At 39.3% G+C, this 24,854-nt stretch overlaps 2 protein-coding genes across 4 annotated transcripts in view; one reads left to right on the top strand and one right to left on the bottom strand.

Moving 5' to 3' along the window:
• The window catches only part of cep85l (centrosomal protein 85, like), a 79,247-nt gene that overhangs the window by 44,653 nt on the left and 9,740 nt on the right, over positions 1-24,854 (top strand). For both annotated transcript variants that reach the window (XM_007255378.4, XM_007255377.4), the window contains exons 5-10: positions 17,393-17,478; positions 20,229-20,346; positions 20,455-20,649; positions 21,162-21,314; positions 22,622-22,776; positions 23,546-23,663. In XM_007255378.4, the coding sequence (XP_007255440.3) occupies positions 17,393-17,478; positions 20,229-20,346; positions 20,455-20,649; positions 21,162-21,314; positions 22,622-22,776; positions 23,546-23,663 (825 nt within the window). The remainder of the gene's footprint in view (positions 1-17,392; positions 17,479-20,228; positions 20,347-20,454; positions 20,650-21,161; positions 21,315-22,621; positions 22,777-23,545; positions 23,664-24,854) is intronic.
• Positions 1,766-11,545, bottom strand: pln (phospholamban). Of its 2 annotated transcripts, none has more exons than XM_049484262.1 (3): positions 11,436-11,545; positions 5,141-5,582; positions 1,766-3,012 (listed from the first exon to the last, which is right to left on the bottom strand). In XM_049484262.1, exon 2 carries the CDS (start codon positions 5,344-5,346, stop codon positions 5,188-5,190), a length of 159 nt encoding a protein of 52 aa, XP_049340219.1. In that variant the 5' UTR covers positions 5,347-5,582; positions 11,436-11,545; the 3' UTR covers positions 1,766-3,012; positions 5,141-5,187. The 2 variants fall into 2 exon arrangements, with proteins under 2 accessions (XP_049340219.1, XP_049340210.1); XM_049484253.1 differs by having other exon boundaries at positions 2,377-3,012; positions 5,192-5,582.

The raw sequence follows: 24,854 nt of genomic DNA, 5'->3' as shown, positions 1-24,854 counted from the left end.
GAGTTTTATTGGAATGGCAGTCACATAAGGACCTGGACAACGAATTGCACCTTTTTCGTACATTTTCTTGCAGGAAAATATGAAAAGAAGTAAATATAGGCTAGTCATTAGATCTCTAGACCCTGAGCACATCTCATACAGGTCTGATAACAGAAATGCGCATTGTATATAGATTAACACTCATTGATGTCTTAAAATTTTTAAATGTCTTAAAAAAAGGCTTAATTTACAGAGGGTATATTAGGTGAGAGTATTTCACTTGGTTGGCTTAAGATCACAGATTCTTTCTTTTTTTTGAGGGTAATATTATTTCAAAGACAAAAAAAAATTCTTAAAATTAAGACCAGGTTGCCCTCTGGTGGACAGATTGAGGTGTGACACAGACTAATTCATATTGCGAGCTCGATCTACATGAATCCATTTAAATATAATAGTAATTGTTATATTGGTGTTCTGGTCTGGTGCTGTTTTTTGGCTGTCGAAGCAGATACAATTTTTTTTCTAATATAAATGTAGAAATGAAAACTGCATTAACATGGATCCTGTCTGTAGGATGAAAATACAGTTATTGATATTTAAGTAAAGTAGTTTAGCATCTCCTGAACATTCTGCTCTTTTAAAGTAAAACTAATACAGTAAATATCGGGTTAACATATTAGTCAAACCTAAGCATCTATCTACTATCTTTCTGTCATATGTCTTCCTGCACATATCTGTTGATGCTTTTATATAACGAATGGCTTAATAGTGACCTCATTGGTCTTTTCATGGCTAGAATATAAGGTTTAAAAGAGTTTAAACAGTATTTTATGAACTTGTAATACTAAAATCATCTGTCTCGAAGCTTCAGTTGGAAATTATCAGAGCAGAGCCTCACTGCTAAATCTGTGGAGTGTTCACCCTTCATTGAATATTTATTGGGGATTAAAGGTCTGTTTATCATATCTAGATAAACACTCTTCAGCAGTTATTTTTTCTGTAGATCTTTAAATATTGGCTCTGTGGTTCTCAATGCACAGAATCCTGTTTGTACATCATGAAAAAAACTCTGCAGAAGCACTGACTATTTCAAACTGTGAAATATAGTATCATATGTGGAGGTTGATTTAGCTGTGCTAGGGGCTCTGTATTTTTTTTACTTAGTACACTGTAAACCTACAGTTACAATTAAGTCTGTTTATGTAAAATTGGATATTTTTAAACATTACTCAACTATTTCAAATTAGGTGAACATTTGTGGGCACATATACATCCAAACGGTGATCTTTGAGCTGAATAGTATTATAATATTATATATAATTATTAAGTTTAGTCTGTTGCCATTAGCAGCTCCTTTTCCATTGGCTTTTGGCACAGTCTATTTGCATACTGGGTGTCCCCCCTTTTTCTGACACTCACCATCAGTGTGAAGGACTTTCCCAGGACTTCCCGTAAACTTTCAGATCATGCATCAAGACTAACTTCATGGCCTCCCTGTTGCATGAGAACAAGCATAATTTTTTGACCTGCTAACTTTGCGTTGGCTGTATGCTATACAGTTCACTCTATTTCAAATCTGTATTTTGCTTAAATGAATTCAAAGAGATGACTAAATACAAAAAAAATCTATTTTGTTCACCTTTTTTAAGACTTTACTTAAAAATCTTAAAGCGAACGGTTTTCCCCCAATTATTTAAGTAAATTCAACTTATCCAGGCTGACAGTTTACAGTGACAAATCTACTCGTTCTGACACCTCAGAAACATTCGAGAAAATTCAGTAGAGGTTATTCAGTGAAGCTGCTTTATTGTAACAGATGTTGTGTTGTTCATCACTCAAACAGAAAGTGTTGTACAGAAACGATCAGTAATAAAGAAAATCAGCAGTTTAGCCTGCTTAACTATAGCATTACATACAATGTACCACTGCTATATTGTTAAATTACACACATACATCTGTGTACTTATTGGCTGGCTTGAAATCATCACTTTAATAGAAAGTGTTTAAACTGTGCTTGTGTCTTCAAAGGTTTTGTGACTGCATGTACACACATTTGTATAGAAGATATGTATATACAAACCAAACAACTATAATAATTGTAGTGAAATAGTTGTGAAGGATTTAAATAAAAAAAAAAAACAATGTTCCATGTGGTTGACATACTTCCATAGCTTGAGGTGATGTGTATTTGATCAAAAACAGAATCGCCATATTTGGGTCTGGGTCTAATAGTTTCTAATAGATCTCTTTGCAGGCGTACTATGTGCCTATGCTTACTTTGTGGACTCTACCAGTGTAGTATTCAGTGGTTTGTGGAAAGAGGTCACCTACATTTGAAGCCCTAATTCTTTTGCTGGCGCGGGTTGCCTGTATATATTATAGCTTTAATCTGCCTCTGGGGGGGGGACAAATAAAATCCTGATTTTAAAGAATTATACTTATCCTGGCTGCTTTATTAGATGTATTAAAGCACACTGCTAATGCAGTGTGGAGGATTATCCACTAGATGGAGCAGGCGGATGCCTGTGAGTTACTCATTTGGGCTCACTTGTAAAGGCTTGACCAGAGTCAATGGGCATTTGTGTATATTACATTTACACTTTTGTGCCAGATTTTTTTAAATAAAAGGGTCCTTGCTGTAGGTAATGTTACAAAATGCATATAAAGGTAGAGAGGTAGAGAGAGAGATAAAGCAAGGGTCCCCATTGCTCTCTCTATGAGCCTCAGGCCATTTTAATGTTTTAGTAGTGGGTCAGCTGGCCAGGTCACATCATCTTGACCAGAATGAGCAGCAGCAGCAGCACTACTACGATAAGCAGGAAGTTGAGCAGCAGGTTGAGCCCACGGTTGGTGGTTAGATCCATGGTGTGAAAGCAAATCTGTGCTGGAGCTGTCCAATCTGCTGGAGGAGTGCTTGAGCTCGCAGTGAAGCACTGGCTGATCTGGAGGTCACCGGGTCGGGTGGTGGTCAGCGTGCGGGGAAGAGGACCAGGCTACACCATGCTGTCGATCCTTCACATGATGTGGAAAGAGCTAAACACGATTGACAAGGACAAATGAAAGCACATCATTGCTGTTTTTAGTAAAAAGCAGCTTTGTCCACACTTTAAGAAAGGAGTTTATGAATAGGGCTCATTTATAGCAACAATGCTATCTGATCTGAGGAAGGCTAGAAGTTTATACCCCACCAATTAGCACTGTAACAGACTGTATGTTTCCGACATCATGACAGACACTAGCCCCAGGCCGCATTCAGATGTCAGAGCATATTCTGCAAATAATAACTGTGCAACTGTGTCATACCGCACAGTGCTAATTGGTGGGGTGTAAACAGCTTCTATCACTTGTTAGCTACATTAGCTTCACAGACCCAGTCCATTCTGTAAAGAATTGGTTTTTGTTTATTCCATTTCTTACCCTAAAATAGATTAGCTTATTAGCATTGTGTGGGGCAGTTTGATGGTTGTACAGAAAAAAAGTTCTACACAGACATTCAGATCACGTGCTGTTTATTGCAGTCTTATTATATTTATTTTAGCGTGTCACACACTGTGATGGGTCAGGGATGGATAGCCCAGTGCTCAGTGACTTTGAGTCCATTTGCCAGCTGAGGTAGCATGCAGTGAGAGGAGGGGGACGGAGGACAAGAGTGACCAAAGCTTCACAGCTGTTGCCTGCAGTGATGACAGCTTCCTCATCCTCTGCTGCCCAGTCAACATTCTGCCTCTCAATCTACCGCCTGTCTAACACTCATATGTAGAGTTTTTAAATATGTTTGTACATAACTTGAAGAAGATAGAACATTGTTAATGCCAGCCAATAATAAGCTTGAGGAGTTGTTCTGTATTGTTAGACAGTTGCTGTGATATTTGAGATAGGGTAGCTTGGCCCTGTGGGGAAAAATGGTTCCTAGATCTTTGCTAGGCAGTGGTTAGGTGGTTGCTGTTCTATGGTGCATACTACTATGGTGTTGCTAGGTTTTTGTTGCGAGTACTTGCTGTGGTTGGTGTTGTGTATGTTGTATATGTTGATATATGTTGATATGCAGGTTCTGTGATATTTCTGGGTCATTGCTAGGTATGTCTTGGGTGGTTGCCAGGTAGGTGGTAGAATATTACTAGATGGTTGTTGTGGTATTCCTGTTTATTTCTGTATGTATTTGGGGTTGCTAGCGTGTTTCTAGACAGCTGTAAGTATGGTAGCTTGGATATTTTAGCTATTAGAGTTGTTGCTATTGGTTGGTTGCAATGCTGTTTTAGATTTAGGTGGTTGCTAGTGTATACCCAGGTGGTTGCTGTGCTGCTTTAGTGCTACAGTGATGCTAGGTTGTTAAAGTGTTGCATTGTTATGGGTTGCGAGGTAAGTGGTAGAGTATTACTAGATGGTTGATGTGGTATTCTTAATGATTTTTGTTGTGTATTTGGAGGGTTGCTATAGTGTTGCTAGAGTGTTTTTAGACAACTGTAAGATGGCAGCTTGGATATATTAGCATTTAGGGTTGTCGCTGTTGATTGGCTGCTATGCTATTTTTGATTTTCGAGGTGGTTGCTAGTATATACCCAGGTGGTTGCTGTGCTGCTTTAGATGAGTGCTACTGTGATGCTAGTTTGTTACAGTGTATTTGGTGGTTGATAGGGTGTTGCATTAGAGTTGCTATTGTATTCCATATGCTTGCTGGGAAATCACTAGGCAGTTGTAAAGAGGTAACTAGAATTTCCAGGTGGTTGGTGCCTATATTATTGTTACAGGAGTGTTGATGTGCTGCATAATTATATCATTAAATATGTGTGGCTACATAATTAGCTGCATGTACCGTACATTCAGTTTACATTCAGTGTCGATAGGTTCATAACTGCACTTCTGATATCAGTGACAGTAAAACATGACTGAATACACAATGATAACTCATATTCAATTTGTAATGCATGTATCATATAATCCATTGAAATATCAGTTTTCTGCACTTGTTTCATAAAGCAGTGGATGATACATCATTCATAGGAAATCAGAACATGCTTCTGTTTTCAGAGCTGATAACTGTGGCTTCTTAGGGTTAAGGAGTGATGTTACTTTACAGGTGTGTCATGTACAGAGGTGGAGTTTGTGCGATTAGCTCCCATACACTTAAACCCCCCTTTATAAACACTCTTCTGACCCCCACCATGCCCCCCTAATCGACAGAGTCCATGACCCTCGTCCTCCTCCAGCTCACATCAACAAGACGATGATGTAGATGAGCAGCAGGCAGATGAGGATGAGGCAGAAGTTGATGAAGAGCTCCTGCATGTTCTGCTTGGCCTGCTGGGGCACCTCCATGGTGGACGCCCTCCGGATGGCCGCGCGCGTGATGTGCTGCACCTTCTCCATAGCGGAGGACAGAGAACAGCGCAGCAGCGCACACCAGTGGCCACCGAGGTGTAATACAACAGAGGCCGAGACAGACAAAGAGATAGAGAGAAAGATGGAAAGAGAGGTGTGGAGGAGAGGACAGCGTCTCAGAAAGGAGTGTGGTGGGATGCAGGGAGTGGATGGAGGATGCAGTGGAGGTGCTTGTGGTTGTCGTTGTGACAGAGGTGGTCCAGGGGCCGGTAGACTCCACAGAGCTGAGGGAGGGACCAGCAGAGAGGCTGAATGAGTACGCATGCACACAAACACAGGATATAAGTTTAAGACAAGGGTGTAAATGACTTCTGGACCTAACAGTATCTTTGTTTAGATTTTTTTTTTGGACATATAACAAACAGAAAGAGTAGGGTGGAGGTAAAATACTATAGCTTAATCAACTACAATTAAAACTGTCATTTTAGATTGCAGACTAATTGATTGCAGTTTGATACATGTGCTTTGTAGGCCTGTCACAATAATTAAATTGTTACCATATTGTACAGTATAAGAAAATTACCTAAAAGAAATTTGCAGGCCCCAATATTACCTATTGTGTTTGCTTAGTAGGGAGATCCCACCTACATGAATGAGCCAGTATGTTATTTATTTAGGAAGTGTAGACATTGTCTTTACTCCAATTCCAATGGCTAAATATCCCCAATATGTAAAAGTTCATTGCTCTGTAAAAGGGTTCACTACTGTACTATTATAATTAAATTTTATAAATAGCATAATTGAAAAACAAATGTTGTTTATTTGGGATAAAATATTGTTAAAAACTACATATTGTGACAGGTCTAGCGTTTTAACAGCCTTTAAGTTATAAGCCAATGTTAGATGTCTTTACAACAGGAGAAACTTCCAGCGCCCAGTTTAGAGTGCTATTTTGACATTGGTGGACTTTCTGAAAGTTTACTTTCTAAAAGACCTTGTAACCTCATCAGTGGAGTTGTTTTTGCCTGAAGGATATTTTTAGGGGTCCTTTAAGGACCTGCTCTTTCCATGCAATTGTCTATTCCGTGCTCAGAATTTTCTTTTTGGTTCTGATAAGAAGTGCCAGGGCAAGGACAGATAGTTCATAGATGAATCAAATTGATAGAAAGCACCAAAAACCACTTTTCTCCTGTGGCTCAGTCACATCGTAACAGTGCTGTTTCTGTTGGATGGGTTCTGTGATCTTATCCTGACTCTCAGACTCTGCTCAAAGTACATTTGGAAAAGGACCAAAATAACACAATCCGTTTTAGGAATGGACACAAATGACTGAGTGTTATAGAGGCTGCTCTTTTGTTTTGTGTGAGAGTGTGCACTCTGTAGAAAATGATAATATTACTAAAACTGGCCATTATTTGAACATCGAGGTTTAAAGAAGTGTGTCAGGAGCTGTGCAAGTTATTTTTGTTCTGCAGAGATAAAAAAATATTTGCTGCTTTGGCTTTGGTTCATCTTTACTTTTTTGGCTGCACATGATCAGCCTTCACATAGCGCTGGAGAATGTAGCCAAAATACTGTACATTTCTTAATTTCGGTTGATGTGATAAATTCCAATTTGATCTAAATATTACAAAAACCACAGGAAAGCTGCCATACACACAGCTTAGACCACAATGAACTTTTAAAACTTATAAGTAATAATAATGGGCCTATTCGTGTATTGTGCCCTGTAGTTAATGTTAGTCTAAAAACTGTATGTTTAAAATGATATCATCTTTATTGAAACATTTTCTATCGCAATGCATATTGATTATATTAATATTAAGTTATTATATCGGCCTGTCTTCACAGTGTTGATACAGAGCAACATGCAATATCCAGATAGTTTCTTCATGAGTCACTGTGCTGTGAGTATCCTGACCAGTCCTGACTTGATGTGGTTTTGGTGTTTGGTTTGGCACCTTTGATAATTCAGTCAAAATTATGCAGGGGAACCTTAAATCTCTAAAAACATTTTAACAGTGATGTGATTTATTTAAAATTTGTGGCACTCTGTCCAACTGAAAAGGAGTACATGAGTTAATCCCTTTGTTATGAAATTCGCGGTTGGTCAGTGTTCTTTAAAAACTTAAAATGATTAACTTAAAAGCATAACAGTAATTAATGCTAAGTACTTTGTCTATATTCAACAGCCTTTATCATTAACTTTTTTTCTGTGTAAATGTATACTGTTTACTATTATATCACAATGTGACTTTGCCACCAGCACCATTTAGCTGTGCTATACACAGATTTTGGATTTATTTCAGCTTTTCTTTAGGACTCAGCTGAGCTATGGGAATATACGACGATCCTGTGCTTTATGTTGTGCTTATAGGAAGATTAGATGCAACTATCATGTTTTTTGCAGAAGAGATAAGACACTCTTAATTATAACCCCTTAGTGTTGAGGAGCAAAGAAGCTTTCCCCCTACACTCTGGATGGAGGGAAGCTTATCTTCCTCTCTCAGACTGCTGTTCTTCAGCTGGCTCCGCGGCAGAGAGGAGCCCCATGGGGAATGCTCCTAAAATCCCCTGCACTGCTGGGAGAGCAGGAACAAGCCTTGTATCCTCAAAAGCCCCCGCATGACACTATCTACCATGCCCGTGGTGCACACTAAAGGTTATTATTAGGACTGACCTTTGCCTATCACCACAGAGGGTCATTTCTAATTGAAACTGCTGCCTGCACTTACTGAACACTGAGTGATTTTTCTGCATCAAGAACTCAACACTCTCCTCCCTCACTGTGGCTGAAGGACTGTTTCTAAACTACTGCTGGCAAACACTGGCTTTAGCTGCATGTTGAAGGACGGGGGGCTTTCATGTTGGTATTTCACAGGTTAAGTGTTTAATTAATTGCAGAGAGCTTGACTTTTTTCTACCTTAACGGCTGGACCACTGTCCTCGCAGATTTGGAGATTAAGCAGACATAACAAGATTAGCGTGCATGCTATCAGGATTTCCACAATTTTTTTTTTTCAGCATGCTCTGAGAGAAGCATTCTAGTGAACTGTGGTTGTGTTGTTTGTTTCAGATCTTTTCTTATCTTTTAACCATTTGAACCCCATAAATATATGAGCCTATTCCTTAATTCCAGTTTACACAATATCATCTTAAAAATGTATATATATGAGTCATAGTATGTGCATTTGTAACAGTCTGTATACTGTATACAAACATCATGCAGTTTTACGCAAAGAACATCGAAGCATGTGTGCTAAGATTGATAATTACAAATTTCTGCTGTCCACTCTGAAGGCTGTGGCCTGTCAAATGCCATGTAAGCTCATTACAAGCTGATTGGTGTCTGACTATGGTGGTGAAAATTCAAAAATCAGCGGTGTGGGAAAACTCCCAGTGCTCTATGAAAGTAATGGAGAGCGAGTTGTGGATGTGATGGAGACACATTGCACATACTATAGTTTACATACTATAGGCTACCAATACCTCAAAGGAGTTATAGAATCATGGATTGCACAAACTGTAACTTGTTCTGTAGTTTGTTGGAAATAATTGTAAAAAAATGTAGCCTTATGCAACTTGTTTTTTTTAGGCTTTTATAGTTAAATTGTTGTTTTTTTTAAATAATTAATAGTTAATAATTCATATGTCTCACAGAGTAGAACTGAGTTAGGGAATAAATATTTGGCCTATTTTCAATTCTGTTACAATTCTAGTTTTTAAATACAATTCAGTGTGAGAATTTTGATTTAAAATACACAGATGTAAGTGGAGAAACTATTTACACCAGAGGGGTCAAACTCAGGTCACTCAATGGCATTCAGCCTGTAGTGTGTTTTTCCTCATTTAACATTCTAAAATATGTATTTGAAGGCCACACTGATTAACCTGCTAAACTAGCAGTAAGTGCATATTTATTGAACATTATTGTAATAGATTATAATCACCAGACAGTTTCATCAGAGTAAACCTCTAGTATTATTGGTAGTAGAGGTGTTGTGTTGTGCTGGTGATATGATGGTGTGTTTGGCTTGGTGAGTGACAGTGCGCTGTGATCTGGCACCGCCTCCACCAGGCGCCTGGCTCTGCACACACAAATCTTTAGCCGAGGAGGTTTCTGTCAACACAACAGTCCATAAACATTCTCCCAGCCCAAGTGGACAGGCATGAGAGTGGCGGGGTATGATAAGTTCCCCGTGAACTATGCTGATACACTCTGTGGGGAAAACCGACCCTTACATGGTTACTCAAAGCACATGTCCAACTGTGCTGCTAATATGACCCCATTTATTTTGTGGGCTTTTTAGAGCATCATTTGGCTAAAGGCATCCAAAGATGGACCAGGAGCCAAAAAGAGAATAAAAAAAAAAAAAGAAGAAGAAGGCAGGCCGAAAATAAGACGGGTCCGAACCCAAGAAGGAAATCTTCTGAAAAGCTGGCCGGAGCTTTCCCAAGCCTGCGTGTGTTTATATGTGTTTTCCCCCTGTGCTGGCAACATTCCTGCACAAATAAAGTCCTCTTGAGGCAAAGAGAGGCGTGCGGTTGGCCTGGCCTCCACACTCAACTTTCCATGATGGCATGGCACAGCAATGCACTGGGAGCTGTGGGGGGCACTCCAGGGCGTTTGGACCTTCAGGGGGCATCAGGTTGGCTTGTTGACCAGTATAGGCTTTGGGCCTAGACATGACAACTTATTAGCCACTAAATAAAAGAGCCTGAACATTATAACTTACGTAATAACCACAGCATAACCCTTTCAAAGAGCTTTCTTATCTTACTTTTTTAGTGCCTTCAGCAGTATTGTGAGGTATGGTGAGTGGTGGTGCAAAATTGCATTGATTGTGATACACTGATCTGAAAAGTGATTTAGCTTCATTGGTTTGGAATGTTAAAATAAGTTACAGTTAGTCTGTCAGATTCATTATTCGGTATAATGGCATGGACACAATTACTGTGTAAACAATTTCTCAAGTTCGTACATTGAGTTTTTTTTTTTTTTTTTTTTTTACCAAAATAACAAAATAATCATGATTCAATTTTAGCTTATTATTTGGAGGGATTTTAATATTATTTCATGTAACAATAGAATATAGAATCCTTTTGTAGACATTTATATTCACATCAAATCATTTTAAGGTCAAAGATTCACAGCACTGTTAAAATAGTGATAATAAATAGTCTTGCTGTGAGGGCTGCTCGATACTGGTTAAAACTGGCATTGAATTTATTTTTTTTGTATATATTTATTGCAATATTAGAAAATACTTTTCACCGCAAGTAACCAGATGTCAATGACCCAACATGTCACAATATTAATAGTGCCTAAGTATCCAAGATTGGAGGTGAATGAATTAAATCGGGCAGATATAATCTGTTTCAAATCAAACAGCAAAAATTTTTAACATTTAATTTAGTTCCCCTTACATGACATTAAACATCCTTTGTGTACACACACTGTGAAACAAGCTAAACAATATAATGTGCAGCCCTACTGCATATACCATTCCCTCAATGTGTCTCCTGTAGTTTGTCGTTAACATTTGTCTTTTATGCAGCCTTTTTTTTATGTGTGTGTGTGTGTGTGTGGCCAGCCCATCTGTGTTGATATGAATAAAAGGTCAGGTCTCTTAAATGGAAACATATGGCGCCATGTAGGTAACCATCTCTGTTAGCCTGGTGTCTCTGCTTTGTGTTTGTGTCAGTGAGTGAAGAAGAACGTGTCTGCCTGTTCTGAGTCAGAGTCTGTTCGGTGTTGAAGCATCTAGATAGAAGAAGTACTGCAATCCATTATATTTGAATATTTAAAAATCAGTTTCTGCTCTGTAAGTAACATGATTTGTATGCAGTAAATAGGCCAGGTTTTATTTTTCAGATCAAGGTCAAAGATCACTCCGTTTTCTGGTTTGCTGTTCTGAGCAATTTTAAAGAACCTTATCTTATAACTCGCTTTCATGTTATGGCAAATAAAGATTTAGGCAAACAAACATTATTTTATATATCTCTGTTTAATTTTCAGTTTATATAATTTACACAAACAGCTCCTATAGAAGCAACATCACAACTGCCCTCAAGTGAGTTCTGCAGAATGTAATTGTGGAGGAATGGTGACCGATGATGAACGTCAGCTTTCTTACCTGAGTCTGTGGATAGACGGCTTCAGCAGTGTGGTCCAGCCTGTGTGTTTGTGTTTTTGTTCCTCGCTCTGGTTCAGATTCCGGTCCAGTGGGGTGAGGATAGGCTCTGGGAACTTTGTGGAGTATGTCTGAGAGTTTATGGGTGAAAAAAAAGCAAAGGGGTGGAGAATGGGAGGGGATGACAGGAAAACAGAGATGTAGAGGAGGAGTTAGAACTCTCTATTTTTTTTTCTTTTTTGTCTCTTTTGTTGTGTAAAGGTTAGGGTAATTCTAAGTTCAGCTCCTTGGTTTCTTTGTTGCTAGGATCTTTTAATTACTTTGGCTTTTTGCATCTGTCCATTTCAGCCTGATGTTTCACTTTATATTAGCATGTCAATTGGGACTCTTAAATTGTCAAAACATAAGGAATTTACCTGTTGTATTTAACTTTTCGCTGAATGATCACTTTAAAATAGCGTTGAAATTTATTGAAAGTGAAACAGCTGAGCTGCTGAATTGTCAGGTCATTGTAATTAACCCATTGTTATTTTGTACAGCATGATGTTTTAAAATATTATTGCATTGAAATTCATTGGACATAAATTAGTTAAGTCACTACATTGTCAGAACTTTAGGTCATTGTAATTACAGATTTACTACTTTATACAGCATTACTTGTCACTTTAATATAGTGCTGAAATGTATTGAAATTGAGTAAATTGAGCAACTAAATTGTCAGAACTTAAGCTCACTATAATTAACCCATCAGACTATTTAGTCATAAGCAACATCAGCAATGAGAGGTTCATCCTGTTGATGTTGAGGTTACTGTCAGTAGCTTAGTCTTTTGGAAGTTGTGTATTTGATGTTCAGTTGCTGTCCACGCTCTCTTTGTTCTCTAGCTGTATTCAGCTATTTTTCATTGTTCATTCCCCCATCAGAGGATTAATGTAGGTATTCTCTTGATCTTGTTGCCAGAGTGTGTATGTGTGTGTATGTGGGTTCTGGAAGACTTGTTCCATTGACCTTCTCCGTTTGGCCTTTTCCTAATCTTGACCTTCAAAGTCTAAAATCGACTAATCTCGTAGAGCATGGGCCTGTTCAAGAAGTGATCTGCTGCGAACTTTCTTGCCGAGTTTTGCAGCGTTTTTTTTTTAATAGCTCCACAGATAAAAACAGCTCAGAGTTTCCTCTTCCTTATAAGGCGTTTGGCAGGCTCGAGCAAAGCAAGTTCCAAGAGTGCATTTTTAAACGAGCCGGCAGCGAGGAGAGGAAGGGCGATCAGGACACTGCTGTGGCATGCGCTTGTTGTTTTTCCCCTGGACAGGACATTACTGTTCTTGGCATGGTTCAGACCACCAGCTTAAATGCCCCCTCACTGAATCTCATGCACTGATTTGAGAACAGAGACATACACACATGCACCGGATGCCAAAGGTTAGCGGCCACAGCGGAGGGCCACTGTGTGTGTAAAAGAGCTGTAATGAATGGGAAGGTGGAAGTCAAACGTGCGTGCGTCATCTGAGCTGGACGTTCTAAGCCTTTGAGCTGTGGCTTTGCCGACACCCTTTCAGACCTGTTTCCATGTGCCGACTGGCGGCCGGCCACTGTTGCCCAGCCCAGCCCTGTCTGTGCTGGCCCTTATGCTGGAGTTCTTATTGTTCATTATCATGCTTCACAACCAAGTGTTAATTACCCTGACCATTTTACCCACAATGGAAAGGGCAGGGGAACTGATGGCACCATTTAACTACGCCTCAGTATCGTAGCCTATTGCATATGGAGCAGCTCATTAAAATGAAGGTGCTGTGGAAGGATGGCTGTTAAAGCTGACCTTGCTCACAGTTTTCCTCTGTTTGTGGACTGTTTACTGCAGGTGCTGTCAGGTGCCGCTAGTGTGTGCATGCATACACAAGCTCTGGTCTTGCCCTTTGGCTAGTGTTGGAAAGTCGGCTCATTAGAAGCAATAGAAGCATCCATAGCCACCCTGTTCAGCTTGCTGCATTGAGGTTGCCTGTGGCTTTTGTTTCAGGCAATAGCTGCTTAGCTGAGGGCTAAAAAACATGTCATGCTTTAGCTGCCAGTACTAGACTGAGGAACAGTGAATGCCTTAGCTTCCAATGCAAGACTAAAAAATGAGAAACAATTCAAGGCATAGCTGAAAGGACAGGAGTTCAGGCCTTTGCTGTTTAATATCAATGTGATAAAGTCTCAGCCTTCCTTAGCAATCCTTAGCTGTCAGAACTAAATTGAGAAGGAGTTCATGCCTTAGCTACCAATGCTATATAGAAGACTGAAGAACAGAAGATTGAAGTCATAGCTTCTGATGCCAAATTGAGGAACAGTTAAAGTTTCAACTGCTAATAGATTGAATAGCTATTCAACTGTTCATTTGGGTCAATGAACAGTTCAGCCCATATCTGTTTAACAACAAATTAAGGAACAGTTGAATATCAGATGGAGGAGCTGTTCAAAAGCAAAACTGTGTAACTCCTCAGGTCCAACCAATGTGGGAACAGTTAAGTTTAATAACAGAATAAGGGACAGTGTAAGCATTAGCTAAAATATCAGACAGAAGAAGAGTTAAAGCACTAATAACCAATACTGGATTGAGAAATAAAGCACCTTAATAAGCATTATATAATTTTGGTGAACATATTTTAACTCTGAATCGGGAGCAGTGCATATGTTTTTAGGTGGTGGGGCAGAGTGGCAGCAGGGCTGATAGAGTTCAAGGAACTGGCAGCAGATTAGCTGTCAGATCTGGCAGTGGAGCTGCTCTGTGCCGTGGCCTGGAGGCAGGAGATCCTGCGCTGCTCAGTAGAGGAGAATGGATAAGCCTTCTCTGAGTTTACTCAGAGCATAACACAGAGCACACCTCCATTTAGCCTTCCTTCCACCCCAAGACCTCCCATTTCACTGGCTGTCATTTAGTCGGAGCGCAGCCAAGTGCAGACTCTTTGCCTTAATAGACTTGCTTCAAAGCATCTGAAACCTGGAGGTCCTAACATTTTTAGTGTTGCATCATTATTGCTTCACTTATAGCTGATCTGAACTGTCAGGTTAAATCTGTTTCTAGCTCTAAGTACTGTTTCACTGTTGAAGCGTGTTGAACATTTGTCCAGATACAGAAAGAGTGAGAGAACCTTCCCTGCCTCCTTAGACCAAGTGGAAGATGAATCAGGCCAAAAAGGCCATCTACGGTGAAAAGGGCTTTGACCTATTTTCTGTTTTTAGAGTATGCACACACAAACATTACATCAACTGATGGATTAAGAGCCGGCTTCTGGTGTGATGCTAGTGCACATTTATCATCTGTGTGAATCAGGATTCATGGTGAAGCCACAACTCACCTATATGGAGGTTTACATTTATTGTGGATGAGGTGTAGCTGTTTTGGAAAGAATATTGTTTAACCCCCCCAGAAACTAATAAAGCAGGTTCCTACACATGTTTGGCAAGTAGGCCAATACCAATGCTTATGATGTCCATGTGTTTGATGATCTGACTGCACAATTTGTCTGCAACATTAATTGAGCTTATGAAGTATTATGCACACATATTCATTTCATTCAGATGTGATGGTGAGAAAAGCAATGAGAAATCCTGAAAGAATGCATGGAATTCGTAGGACTTGAAGTTTAACCTGCAAATCATGGATTCTGTTACTTTTGAGCACATAAGCTATGAGGATTTGATTGAATTTAGTGACAAGTGCATTAGTATGGTCAGGGTGTTGGACGGCCATAACCCTACCTCACCCCAAATGCCTTGATTTATCAAAAAAGTACAGGGTGGAGCACAAGCATTCCAGAAAAAATAGTTCCTCTGCGCCACTTTAGTACCCCTCTAGCCCACGCCTGACATTAGTAATGGTGCCGTGGCGATAGATTCATGTTTATCTGTTCCAGAGTCTAATTGTATTGAAAATACTAACAATAGCTGAATGCATTCATTAGAAAGGGTGTACACAAAACATTTGGACATTCAGATAGTGAATATAATACCTAGTAGGGGCAGCTTGTATTGTTAATGGTTTGGTATTGGACAATCCTTTAAAGGGTAAAATCTGGTATTGTATTAGCCACAATAAAAAAGTAAGAATTGTGTTAAGTTAAAGCAGTACATTGAAGTGAGTAGAGATTTGTGCTGTGCAGTGTAGGGCCAGCTGGGGACAGCAGGCATGTGGTGAGAAGTACATGAAGAGGCTGTGAGTTTAGAGGCGTGCGCTCAGCTGCTGGGGAATGACAGCTATGCTCTGGCTCCCTCTTCGGCCTGCTGCTAACACAAAGCCCCAGCAGACTGCATGGCGACAATTCTGTACCACACCCCCTTTTTCATGTGTATCGCTGTCTGGCTGTCTTCTGTTCAGCTAGGCCTGCGTAGACCAGATTTAGTTTCACTCAGTCAGTTTGATAACCATTTGTTGCTTATTCTATATTTTACATTGAGGCACAGTGCGTATTATCTGGTCATATCAAAGTCTATCACACACAAGTTCATTGACTTACTGGGCAGTTCAGTAAAGACAAGGGGCCCTATACCTTGCACAAGGCACGTTGCGATGCTCATTACTATCTTATACCCCGCCAACTGTCTGTTATCACATCTTGCGCCTGTGCCCTTAAAACAGCAACCGAGTTTACAAATATATGTACGTTTCTGGTGTATTCTGGTGTATCTTGGCAGCAGAAAACACAGGTATGCCATACCCTGACAACAATCACCCCTTAGACGTCCATTCCTACCTTGGCTATGCATGTGTGCCACATGCATCCATTGCGCATACACTCCTGCTCGCTCTACACACACAAGGGCGCGCTCCGAGCACACACCCAACTTTAACATCAACAATAAACAGAATACTAAATAAAATAACAATGCTGTTCCCACAAATTACCTGCTTACACACCTTCACAGCGTGAACAATCAGGTCAGTTTCCACTGCTGTAAAGCGCAGAAGCGCTGCACTGTTAAAATAGCAGTCCACCAAAATCAGAGCTCATCTGATTCTTAAAGGAAATAGCAAGTGATACGGTGGTTGGTTTATTTCCTGTTATGTGCAAGACACACCCATGATTAATTAGGAGAATTAGTATATGTCTTTTGCACGTTTCCAGCCGTGAATCAAGCTGCATGGTGCACAGTTAACGGCCCGCTAAAATAGGGTCCAAGGTGTCTCGTGAGTGTCTTGGATTTTGAATGGGAGCTATTAGGTTAATGTAGCAAAAAATAATGAAAGTGAATACTCCTCTAATTAGCATTGTTCACATTTCACACCTGATAGGATGTTTGTGTGTGTGTGTGTGTGTGTGTGTGTGTGTGTGTGTGTGTGTGTGTGTGTGTGTGTGTGTGTGTGTGTGATTGTGTTCCTGTGGGGCAATACTCTACTGGCTGGTCTTAACTGCATAGGAGGTATGACGACATATGTGACATATCTGTGAAGTCTCAGTCTGACAGTTCCTCTGCAGCACTGCCATTTAGCACCTTGTGCTCAAGAGATTGTGTGAGATTAGTCACTCAGTAAGAAGCAGACACCCTGTCAGTCCTCACTCTCACACGCACGTGAGTGGCAGGAGTGTGGACTGGAGGTGTACATCAACTTGGGGGACATCTGTATAGGACCTATACAGTTTAGATTTATACATTCGCTCTGTACTTCATAACTTTTTCTATAGAGTATCTAAATTGGAATTAGTTTTAGGACAATTCCTTAGAAATTAAACAAAATCAAAGATATCACTTTATTTGGATTATCAGATGCCTCATACAGGTGTAGTATATATATAACATTTCACTGTCTATTAAAACAATTGAACGTCACTTATCATTTGCATTATTTAAATATTTTATTTTAAATGGATCTATGGCAAAATGTTTGGTCATTTTTGTCCAACAGGAATTAAATATTGTGTTAAGCCAGTTTGTAATGAATCACTCATGTACTGAATGGATTCTTTAAATTCTGTGTTGAACAGATGCTGGGTGGTACGGGTCTCCCTGTGAACACTCTGGTCAAGATAAAGGAGGGGCTACTGAGACAGAGAGAACTGGAGATTGACAGGTGAGTAAAAATAGACAGAATATACATATACAGAATTGGTGCTGTCCCTAACTGAGGACTTTCATAATCAGCGAAAGAGTCTAAAGTTAAGGTTTTATATAGTCCTGGAAAATTGTTCAACTTCTTTAAATACATTAACCATTTTAACACACTCACAAAAAAAAAAAAACTTTATGCAAGAGGTTTTCCATTTTCATTTACAAAACCCTAAAAAAAGCCATTTTTCATAAACCTGTTTTTACTACAGTATAATGACAGAACAAGAAACAGTGTTTGCAGAGCAGTTGTTATGCCTAGCTTAGATTCCGCTTTACAGACTTGTAAGAGAGCTACCACTATATATTTTGAAATAAGAAGTTCTCCCTAACTCTGCCCAGTCTGGGTAGAGTAATACCTTAAACTATGGTTAAATGACACACACAATTAGAAATACCCTGACAGTTCCTGGAAACCATGACCTCCTGGTTTCTGGCAGAGATTGTGGCACCTCTCTTACCACGAGGTTACTGGCCTGCCAAAAACACTTATCTGTTATGCATGACGAGTGCTGAATATCTTCCTCGTAAATACCCGGTATTCAAGAGCGAGCTCTTAAGGGATTCTAAGGATTCTGAATTTGGTTGTGCTCCTTCGCTATCAGCAGCCGGAGCCCAGAGAGAGCACAGTTGACCATGCTCTGTCTGGATGGGGAGTTGATGACGCTCTCCCTTCATCACTACCACTGTGATGCTGACTAGCACAAGTGTCTGTTAGCTGATGTATCAGAGCTAGTCATCCTCTTAAGTCTGTTTACTGCTTATTGATGCATGTTCTCACCTTTATGGAGTGTTGGGAGCATTGTAAGTAATGGGGGAGTACTAGTGAGTGGGTAGCTTAATTGGCTAAGCTAAATTAGGAAGGAATTTAGGTTTAAAAATCTATGCAAAGTATGCATTCATTAACTAGTATGAACACAGTATTATTTTTCTAATAAGTAAGCACATATGGGACCCAGGACCTATCAACTACACTGTACATAATAAATACTAATGTGGTGTTGTTGGAAAGCACAGTGTAATTTAACTGCCTATTTGTCCTGCTGCCTAGTTGGTCTAACTTTACAATCAGTCTTTGAATCTCATGAATCTCATTACCCCCAACAGATCACTGATAAAGAAAAGGCCCAGCTGGTTTGCTCAGTGCCTCCCGTTTCAGAGTGTGTAAGAGTATAAATGACAGGGTGTTGACGTGTGGCTGAATGTGGTCAAGAACGTGCCCTCTTGATTGCTGTGGTGACCTTGAGCAGCTGTGCTGATGTGGGCATGTTGGCACTCACAGTGAGCACAGTTCAACCCTGACCAATGCAGTGCAGGCCGTGCCGCTGAGCACAAGCCACTACTAATCCGGCTACTAGGCAGGAGAACACACACAAACACACACACACACACACACACATAAAAGAATATCTGTACATAGTGTCAATAGTATGTTGTATGTTCTTAAACAGTAGTTGGAACTGTCCTGAAGGTGTGCATAGTCTATGTTTATTACACAGTGTTTGAAACTATATAAGCAAGTCGATTTTACATTATTAAAAACTCAGTTTTGAATCATATAAATGATTATTAAAGTTGATGATTAGGTTTGTACAATTTAAATTGATTTTGTTTAAGAAGAAAAAAAAAAAACGATCGCTTTTGTCTCTTATTAATGTAGATTTAGGATTTATACATACCAAGCCCATCTTATTAGTGCATTCACTTGCCTATTATTTATACAGCTCTGGTTTCTTTGATTTTACCCAATTGAAAACCTCTGGAATATAATCAAGAGGAAGATGGATGATCACAAGCCATCAAACCAAGCTGAACTGCTTGAATTTTTGCAGCAGGAGTGGCATAAAGTTATCCAAAAGCAGTGTGTAAGACTGGTGGAGGAGAACATGCCAAGATGCAGGAAGACTGCAATTAAAAACCAGGGTTATTCCAGGGTTATGATTTCTGATCTCTTAAAACTTTATGAATATGAACTTGTTTTCTTTTCATTATTTAAGGTCAAAAAGTTCTGCATCTCTTTTGTTATTTCAGCCATTTCTCATTTTCTGCAAATAAATGCTCTAAATGACAATATTTTTATTTGGAATTTGGGAGAAATGTTGTTCATAGTTTATAGAATAAAACAACAATGTTCAAATTACTCAAACATAAACCTATAAATAGCAAAATCAGAGAAACGTATTCAGAAACTAAAGTGGTCTCTTAATTTTTTCCAGAGCTGTAAAAACGCATACTTTTTCACTAGTTCCACAAGATTCCACAAGATGGTGCTACAAGCAGCTGTTTCACCAAGCGTTTAGTATTCCAGATGCGACTTTCCCTTGTTTAATGACATCTTCTTTCATATTTTGCTGAGAGGCAGAAAATGTCTGCCAAAGTGCCACAAGCATAAATCAGGGTGTAACGACAAATATGACAACTTTTTATCTCTGAACGTTTCTTCCTGCCTCATCAGAATGAGTGCCTGCAGCTGGTGGTTCTTAAAAGTATTAGAATGGAAGCTGAATGCGCACTTCAGTATCACTGAGAATAAAGAGCTGTTACACTGTGCTTTAGGAAGAATCGCCATTTATGTTCACTGTGTTCCCCTGTATTTCCTCACGGTTCATTCAGCATATATCTCTTGTTCTAATTACATTACCATTACATTTTCTCTCAACTCTTACCCAATTATGATTCAGTGAGCATTCTAATTTGTGTGAATTTTCTTTTTAGGCAAAAGCAGCAAATTCTGCAGCTTCATGCCAGAATCAGGGAAAATGAGTTAAGGGCACAGCAGTTTCTCCAGAACCAGAGGGGGCGCTGTGAAGATCCTTATCTGCTTAAAACAAAGGTATAATTCCTTGCTGATTATTAATATAGACAGTGCACCATGAAATAAATGATAGTTAAATGTGTTAAACTTACTGTGGCTTTTCCTGTGGTTGGTGTTCTTCCTCAGGAGTGCCAGTACGACGGGCCTGTATCTGGTCACAGTCCGCAGCCTCCGCTGACCGAGCGGAACACTCTGTGCTGTGAGAACGGTGAACTGGGCCGCAAACTGGCCACTGCTGAGTTGGAAGTCATCCATCTAAACGAGTTCCTCAAACAGAACACACAGAAGTACACAGAGGACATAAAGAAACTAGAGGAGAAGGTCAGTGCCAGTTTCATTCAATAATAAATTCTTGAATTATTTACAGTTTTTTTTCCAATTGCTATAACACTTTTGTACACTTGGCTAACCAAACTCCCTGATTTTAGCTCACTTCACCCTCAGCTCAAATTTAAAAAATACTAAAAAAAAAAAAAATGGGAGGAGTAGTTTGGGAGGGGCACTGCAGTGATTTAGTATTAAGTTTGACTAGAAAACACATCAATATTCAGTGCAGAAGGAACTACATGCATATCCTGCAGGTCATTTGCCGGGTTCTTCAGTTTTTCTGGGATGTGGCAAAAGTCATGGGATATTATACTAGCCTAGGAAGAGCCTAATGTGTCATGTCAGTGTAAATATATGATTGACTAGTTGATAAATTTTGGAATAATTTTTACATATCTACATGCAGATGAACTTTGCTGCAAAATCTTTGCATTCTAATAATAAGACCCAATGTTCTGACAAAATACAGAACAAACGTGTGTTTATACGTTTTTTGTTTTACTCAGATGAAGACGCGTGACCGCTACATCAGCAGTCTGAAGAAGAAATGCCAGAGAGAGCAGGAGCAGAACCAGGAGAAGCAGCAGCGCATCGAGACTCTGGAGAAATACCTGGCTGACTTGCCCTCGCTGGACGAGGTGCAGACACAGGCCCAGCAGGTACTCACACTCACACCCCCAAATTTCTCTCCTGCAGGAGGACGAAGGTTCAGGTGCCTCCAGCCTGCTGCGCTCTAATAAAGCAAACCAGAAAGCTAGGCTCCCTCAGCTGTGTGAACTCTGACCCTTCAGTTTCTGCAGTAGCTGCAGCATTAATGACAGATTCCACCTAGAGCAGCAAAATCATCTCTTCTCGTTCTTATCTGAGCCGGTGTGTAATAGCCCAAACCCTCCATACTGGTCCCTAAATTCAATTTGACATCAATTGAGTTAGGTAGAGCCTAATGAACACATTTCAGCACTAAACCAATATAGGAGCGCCTGCTCCCCAGGGCCTGTGCTAATGCGTCAATAAATAACACCTAATATGACAGTTTGTTCTCTTTACCGTGCAGGAAGCAGCTCACTCGCACCTAATGTAATTCTCATATCAATGCAGGAATAGGAGAATTAATATTAGCTGTTCAAAACAAATGTTTGGTGACAACCTTACGTTACCTGCATAACAATTAGAGCCCTGTTTTGGATTGTTGCTCTGAGTGTGGAGCTATGGGCTGAGCTATTCTAATTAAAAGTATCTTAACAACATGATGAGGGTTGTTTTGTAGTGTAAACAGTACAATTCAGCCAGCAGAGGTCAATCTACATCGGATGGGACTGGCCCCCGATTCATACTGCTTATTCTGCCCTCATGGAACAAGTAGATCTTTTATACATATGGATTAAGAATGATTAAGGACGAAAAAACATTATTAGTACTCTGCAAGGACTAATGGGGGTACAACCGGTTCAATGGACCCTGCTGTAAATCTACAGAATTATGACTCCCATCTTACCATTATGGGGAAAAAAGCCTGGTTAGAAGAATGTAGTGCAATGTTGAAAACTGAATCCAGTCGTTTCAGTACTTACTGGATTCAGTGCTTCCTGAACATTTCTGGAATTGTCATCAGCAAGAATTAATGCAGCATTTTTTTTTTTTTGTTAAAATAGGACGTATGTGGACATGTTGCAATCACATCTCTGGTAGGGGGCTATGTGGCTGGGATTGTTATTGTTATGGGTGGGATGGTAAGGGAAGAAGATTTGTGTGGTAGAGTTGACTGTTGAATGGGGAGATGAAGGGTTGTGGGTTTATGCATATACTCAAAATTTAAAAGTAATTGTAACATATTATTTGCTGATATTGTAATAAAGATTAATGAAAAAAAGAAAAGGAAACGTCACAGATAGACACCTTTACATTTGTGTGAACATTTTTAAGAATTGTGTGTGTGTGTGTGTGTGTGTGTGTGTGTGTGTGACAGTTGGAGGAGGTGCAGGGTAAGGAAAAGGCACTGCTGGACACAGTGGCTCAGCTGGAGCGGAGCTTAGAGGAGAGCCGATCCACGCTGCAGGAGAAAGACGTGCTCATTGAGAGCCAGTGCAAGAGAGAAAAGGAACTGGTGGCTGCTGTTCAAAGGTAGCTTTCACTTATCTGTGTGTGTGTGTGTGTGTATTTAATGTGGGCAATATGACTACATGCACTATATTGATTGCATTGTTATTACAGTAAATTATGCAGGTTAAACCTTCTATATTGTATTAGCATATTTAACCCCTATTATATAATTAAAGCAAATTCACCTTATCCAGGCTTACAGTGTATAACATACAGAAAACCTGCATAGACACGGAATATAAGCATTAATTTATCAACTATCTATTATGGGTTTATAGTGGCTCTGTATTGGGTATCCTCACTCAAGAAATTACTAAACTAATAGGCCTCAGAAAAATATTGTGTATTTTGTATGTGCTTCTGTGTAATAGGCATATGTCCTAAAATTTGATGAATGTTTCCCATATTGCCCAACCTTTGTGCGTAAAAGTGTGCTCTGCAGCCTTATTAAAAACATGAAGAGCAACAGAGGGCAAAAACAACCATTAAAACTCCTCCCATTTAAGCATTCACATGAGAAGACTGGAGCAGCAGACTGCTCTGCGTGATTGAAAAATGATTTTTCTTTTTGATGTCTTGTGTTTACATGTTGAATCATTTCCTCAAGCTATTTGTAGATGCTAATTTGGTGCCAGTAATACCCTCTTAAGAGAGATGGCAGAATGTTGTTGATGTATGATATTTCAGTGTAATGTGCAAGATGTTCTAGCAACAGCCACTTAATTCACACTTCAGTTAAATTATATTCTATTACATTTAATAGTCCTTACTTTCTCTGTGTTTAATGTAGTTTGCAAGAAAAGGTAGAGAAGTGTCTGGAGGACGGAGTGCGGTTGCCAATGCTGGACCTCAAGCAGCTGGAGAGGGAGAACACACGTCTGCTAGAACAGCAGAGTCAAAATAGCAAGGTACTCATATACACCATAACCCTGACTACACTGTGCGTTTCAGTGCACATTACACACACCAGAGGAAAGCTGTTGTTTAAAATATTGGGGGACTGTAATGGTAGATCTGTTTTTAGAATTGTCAAGGTCAAGATTTTAAAGGTTTCCTGTGTTAACATTTTCATTTGAAGAGCTGTAATTATATACTACGCTGATTGGTTTGATTCATGTAGCACTTAATCAGTCACTGCAGGACTCTTTAACAAACTGAACCCCAAAAATCAAAACCACGACTAGAATTTATAGGCAACTTCTTTAATTAAATTTAATTTAATTTAAGTCTCAGTGCATGCATATCATAAACCCCTCCCCCTTCTGTCCAGTTTTCTCTGATAGGGGCACTCTGTAATGCATAGTTTTGCTCATTCATGGTGGACTCTTAACATGTATGAGAAAAGAATGCTTCAGCATCAGTCGTATCAATGATAAAGATTTCCATTTCCATAAACAAACATTAAACAAACTATGGATGGGAATCTTACTATTCAATTATGAGTCAGAGGTCTGCGATGCTATTATAAAACGATTATGATCCTATTATTTTATAGGCTCTTTGACTCGATTTCTATTTACTTGAAAAAAGGCATAGTTATCTCAATGAATCAAATGATTAATACAAAATTGTAGGATAAATAATGTTAGGGTAATGTTTATGGAAGCTATAGCCACAATATTAAAAACAGCTACAATGAAAACAGAAGAAAGAAGCTGATTAGGATTTTATGGCGGACGAGTGTAATGTATATACAGAGCTGTTTCTAATGTTTTGGCTGATCTGTGTTTGATATGTAAGTTACAAGAAAAAGTTAAAAGAAAGTTACATGTTTTAATTGACTTTGTAATGCTTTGTATACACACAGAAATGGGTTCCTAGAGTGGCTTACCTGATATTTAAGTGCGAGTAAATCTGAATAATTTCCCTTAAAATACTAATTATAATACCAGAAGGACAGCAGTAATAAGTATTTCTTGTGTGACATTTATTAAAACAACGTTTAGAAAATGTACAATGAAGAAATGAAAATTGCAGCTAATGTATTGTTATTAAAAGTAATTAAGATATAAAATAAAGCGCTTTAGCTAGAAAAGTCGAGAAGTCGCCTCTTACTCGGGAGGATATAACGGCATATCTGACTGGGATGCTGACAGGAC

This window comes from Astyanax mexicanus, chromosome 1 (genome assembly GCF_023375975.1).
Source record: "Astyanax mexicanus isolate ESR-SI-001 chromosome 1, AstMex3_surface, whole genome shotgun sequence".
NCBI lineage: Eukaryota > Metazoa > Chordata > Actinopteri > Characiformes > Acestrorhamphidae > Astyanax > Astyanax mexicanus.
This window is presented reverse-complemented; position numbering and strand designations above follow the sequence as displayed.